The 5272-nt window shown below is 41.3% G+C and overlaps 1 protein-coding gene across 1 annotated transcript in view; it reads left to right on the forward strand.

Moving 5' to 3' along the window:
* Positions 1–5272, forward strand: part of LOC118334404 (tomoregulin-1-like) — a gene marked incomplete in the record, with an annotated part of 73852 nt that overhangs the window by 46986 nt on the left and 21594 nt on the right. Inside the window, 1 exon segment of the mRNA XM_035670306.1 lies at positions 916–945. Within this exon segment, the coding sequence (XP_035526199.1) occupies positions 916–945 (30 nt within the window).

Consider the following 5272-nt stretch of genomic DNA (forward strand, 5'->3'; position numbering starts at 1 on the left):
AGATTACTGGCTTAAAAATATACTCGAGTAAAGAGCAGAAGTCCAGTTTTAAAAAAGCAACATGAGTAGTTCTCATTACTTATTTTTATATTTTTTACTTTAAATCCACTTTACTGACCCCAGCTCCTGTGGCAAAGAGTGGGTGACAAACACATACCCATTATATAATACTGTTGTAACTGAGAACTATGGTTCAGCGAGTAGCTGCTTGTTCTTGACGAGTATCCGAAAAAAAAAAAAAAAACCCAAGGGTTTTTTTTTTTTAAAAAAAAAAAAAAAAAAAAATGTGTGCAATATACATTACAGAAACCTTTCTATGTAAAAAAATGTCCCAAGCGGCAACCCCCCTGTATGCGTTGTAAAGCCATCCCCACCCGGAAACAAAGAACCTGGAGGTTCTCTACAGCGCATAGAGGGCTGGTCTCCAGCAGTGAGTCAATCAATAAAGCATAAGCGCCTAATATTAAAATGTCCAACTTTACAGCAGAAACAAACATGTTGACAGCCTGGTACAAAAACACTTTTGGTCTCTAAAGCTAATTTTCCCCATTCATGACAAGAGTTTTTATACAACTCACTGGTTTAAATCATATTAAGGCTTACAGTTATGCAGAATTAAAGGTGTGGATGCTTTGAGTGACATGTGGGTGCCGTCACAGCTCCACCCACGCTCCACGTCTAGCCCATTTTAGTCAAGACTGCCAAGATTGTGAATTACACTGACCTTCACAACAACGTTACAGAGACTACGGACATTTTTATTTGTCCAGTCTATTAAACATACTGCAAGTCCACCTACAGACATAAATAAAGCTCGATGAGAGCAATCTTCTGTAATTATTGTCTGACCCATTGATAAATGCTTAATAATAGTTCATGAAACGATAACTGACTGTGTTTCTTGTGTCTTTACAGATCCTGGATCCGGCTCGGGAGACGGAGACGGTGAGTGTTCTTCTTCTTTGGGCTGTTTAAAGATTTCATTTTTTGCATCACTTTGTGACAGGTCAAACACAAATCAATTACAGTTTATCTGCTTCCCACAAACAGCAACTGCTTGTATTGTGAAGAAACTAATCACTGCTGAGGTCTGAACGCGGCTGAATGAAGCCTGAACACAGCATTCAAAGATCTCGTTGAATATTAACTCCCTAATAAAGGTTGTGTGGAGGTTTACAGCCTCTCCATTAACGCCTCCCTGATGAACAGTTTGATATTTTCTGTCTCGTTGGAGTCGAGCTGAAAGCCTCGCCGCTGCCAAATTTGGCAACAGAGACATTTTGCGACCATCTGTGAGCACCGACCACAGTGTTTGTTGTTTAATATGGCTGCTGGGGGGTTTTAATTGGAGGGCATCCCTGGAGAGACGGTATCTCCTCCATCTGCATGTGGAAGGGCTTCAGCTGAGTGGAGGAGCTGGTGATTCCCCTGCAGGCGATGCACTGAGATAAATTATTAAACCTGACTTAAGCTCTCGTCTTTGTTTGTCTTTTACTCTCCAAACATATACACACCTGTCAACTGAAAACACATCCACCTCTAAAACAGTTTCCACTGCGTTTCTTAGAGGTATTAATGGTTTAAAAGCACCTCTTTTACGGGGATGATAAAAGCTCTGTGAGTCCGTGACCTGAAATCATTGTCAAATCAAATGGTGCTGCAGATTGAGGTACATGATGATGACAATTCCACCCTTTTCACTCCAATTTGTCTTCTGTGCACAATTTATTTTTCCTATTTTTGTAAAAGCAGAGATTGTTTTTCTGTTGCACTTTCAGAAGGCACTCGTTTTCAATTCCGGCATGTCAAATTGGTTCATCTGAAGAGTCGGTTGAAGGGTCGGTCCAAACTTTGGTAGAGGTGTTTTTTGATAGAAGGCACTCCCTCTCTACCTTTGCTACTTGTTTGGAGGTTGCTTAACAAATGGTGTATAAACTGTGACTCTTTCTTAACTGTCAGAAAAGCACACAGTCAGTTAAATCCTGTCAGCAGATTTAAATCATTAATGAAGGTATCCAGCTGTGTCAGCTTACTAACCACAACTGAAAATGGTTTATAGCACTGCTTCTATGGTACTATGGTACGTGTACCTCTGGTTGTAGGTGAGCTGATTCTAGTGGTACGCAGAGGAATCTCTGAAATATTAACTAAATGAAATAAATCAATTGAAACATATAATACTATAAAATACATTGTGGATGAAAATACTTCCTCTGCACACCTGAATGTGTGGAGAGGAAGGTGCAGCTTGAAAACAATGAGCGACTCCCACACACTGTCACGATTACTGCAGAAAATATTCATTTATTAAACAACATTTCTGTGGTATGACCTTCAGGTGGAGGGCTGTATTTATTAGACAACAGTTGGTGAATTCTGGAGTTAGATATGGATAGTCTTCTCTCTTCTACAAGTATTAAAAATGTACATTCATTTTATATTTTTTATAGCATTTGTTGACAAATATAAATGCACTGATTCAACCTACTGGTCTTCTGTAATACTTCATTATTAGCCTGTAGAATGTGACTATGACGTTATTGTAGAAATTCACTGATGAAATGGTAATTATGTTGTCTGTTAATTTTCGATATCACACATCCTTGATCTGTGGGGAACTATTGGGAAGAGAAGTATGGAACAGGAGGACCCCTTTTCCACCAAATTAGCTCTGGTTCTTGAACTGGTTCTTTTCAGGATTCAACAATAAATAATCTTATGAGGAATAAACCTGCCTCCTGCTTCTGTAGCTGAATAGGGTCGCCCTACGCTGCTGTATTTTAACCTTGAACATAGTGGTTGTAATGGGAGAGCCTGATATTTTCTGAGGCGGCACGCGGTGTAAGAAGTTTTAGAAACACTGAGCTTACCTGTACAATCTGCAGGAGTCACTGCATTTTTATTTATTTGGGAATATTTATTCAGTCCAGAGGTGAGTTAGAGATAAATGCAGGTTACAGGTCGGTTCTGATGCTGAGCCTTGACTTAATGGAGCAGCCATTACAAACATGGAGTCCTTCAAATGACCTACGTTAACATCTAAAAGCTTGAATCAGTGTGGCTAAGAGTCCTAATCTTATTAAAAATGTTTGAAAAACATACGTCTGTTAAGGTTGTACTATACTGAATAAAACTGAGAAGGAAGACTGAAAATAAAGAGGTACAATCTTGTGCAGCTGCTTCTGTGCTGATCTGTTCTGATTCTTTAACCTTTTCAGTCGACATCTAATTAACCTTCTTCTGCCTGCTAATGTGAGCCGTGTGTGTGTCGTCTTTGGCTTTGTATGTATCGTGTGGTCTCTGTGTCGAGCCTTGGCGCCTCACAGTAAATGATGTGATGATGAGAATAAAAACTCGGTCCTGGTTGATGAGTTCTCTGAAGTGAGCTGATCGGTCTGAAGAAACATCCTCGTGTTGTTGGGACTTTATGCTGTGAATCATCCTGTCAGCTTTTAACCACTCATCATCGTGTGCTGCTGCAGGGTTTGGAGCTGCTGGTGAAGTCATATTGAAGTCACAGACCCTTTTCACAGCAGACATTTTGACTTGTCAAAGCAGGAAAAGCACAGGTGGAATTAAATATATTAACAATGTCATTCCATTTAGGTGAGCTGACTAGTAGTTGTTAACTACCAATGGTCGACTACTTATTATGTGTTTACGATATTAATTAAAGGACCAGTGTGTAGGATTTAGTGACATCTAGCTGTGAAGTTGCAGTTCGCAACTAACTGAACACTGCTCGTGTCTGTATGTGGTGACCTGGGAATGAGAACGGGCTGTGATGTAGGAGAAAGGCTTTACCTGCAGCCAGTGATTGGTCTGTCTGTTCAGGGCCACTGTAGAAACATGATGGTTCAATATGGTGGACTCTGTGGAAGGTGACCCGTGGTGTCCTTCTCAATGTTACACACTGGACCTTTGAATATTTCAATATATATTTTATATATTTTAGCGGAAAAAGCAGTAATGATTGTGAATTTGTCAGAACAACCAGCAAGGAGACTGAACATTTAGTTCATTTGTTTCAACACAATGTAACATCACATAGTCTGGTTGTTCAAAACACGTATCAACTCACCTGGCCTCGGACGGTGTCAGAAATTAAACTCACTTTGACTTTGAGCCTGGCTTATTCTTTCCCCACGCCCCAGCAGCTGCTGTGTCCCCTAACCCGGGCCAGAAAACCTGAAAACCTGGCAGGCCAAAGCTCCTGTGCTAGTGGTGTAACAAACCAGTACTGGTAACCAGTAGCCCACAGTCCGAGCACAGTAGCTAATAGGGCAAATTACTGTGTTACAAGTGTAACACAGGAAGTGTGTATACCATGATGCTGTCATCCTGGGGACAAGGTGCAGCTCCCGAACAGAGTCCAGAGCAGGCGGTTTAGTCGACTATTTAAGGGACAGCAATAGAAATCTTACTGTGATGACGTCAAAGAAGCACTTCAAACTAGGATGGTGTTGGTCCCCTTCGAGGGTCAGTTTCGCACATGAAGGGCTCGGCAGGGACGTTAATAACAATTAATATGCAACATCCAGTTAGACTCCACAACTGATGCAAGAGGGACCAAGCTGCTGTATATTGACGACTTAGTGACTCATTCTAAAGTGATCATTACAACAGAATTATTATTGTTGTCCAGTAATGATAAGTAATAAGACACCAAGCCCCCAAACTCCCTTAACCCCCCATCACCCTCTCCATAAACCCCTGACAAATCAAAGCTGGTCCCACGGTTCATATTTTAGACGGAGACCATGATGGGTGATGTTGTCGTGGTTTATCTGGTTGCGGGCTGAGTGTGTGTGAAGCAGCAGCAGCATCCTGCTGTCAGCAGAGTCGAGCACAAACAAAGAACCTCTCTGCTGTAGATCCTCGTCGATCGATCGGCAGCCTCCGAGCCCCGACTGAGCTCTCCATGTTCAATACATCCAGACACAGCAGGCCAATCTGTCAGCCAGCAGGCTCTCTCTCTCTCTCTCTCTCTCTCTCCTTTCTCACACACACACACACACACACTTGTCCATCCCTCCACTCAAGTCATTTTAATCATGTCACTCTTAAAGTCGCATTTTTCATTTAATAACTGAGAAGAAATCTCTCCATTCTTATTTAGAGGAAGTATTCAGATAAAAGTATGTAAGTACTGGATGTCGCACTAGAGCACCAGCATCTCAGACCAAAACAATGGGACAGAAACAAAATAAATCTCTCTGTTAGTGTTTCCAACAATCACCAACTCTGCTTTGGTAGAAATAAATCCTTAATT

Source organism: Morone saxatilis, unplaced genomic scaffold (assembly GCF_004916995.1).
Source record: "Morone saxatilis isolate NCDOM2014 unplaced genomic scaffold, NCSU_SB_2.0 Contig23, whole genome shotgun sequence".
NCBI lineage: Eukaryota > Metazoa > Chordata > Actinopteri > Moronidae > Morone > Morone saxatilis.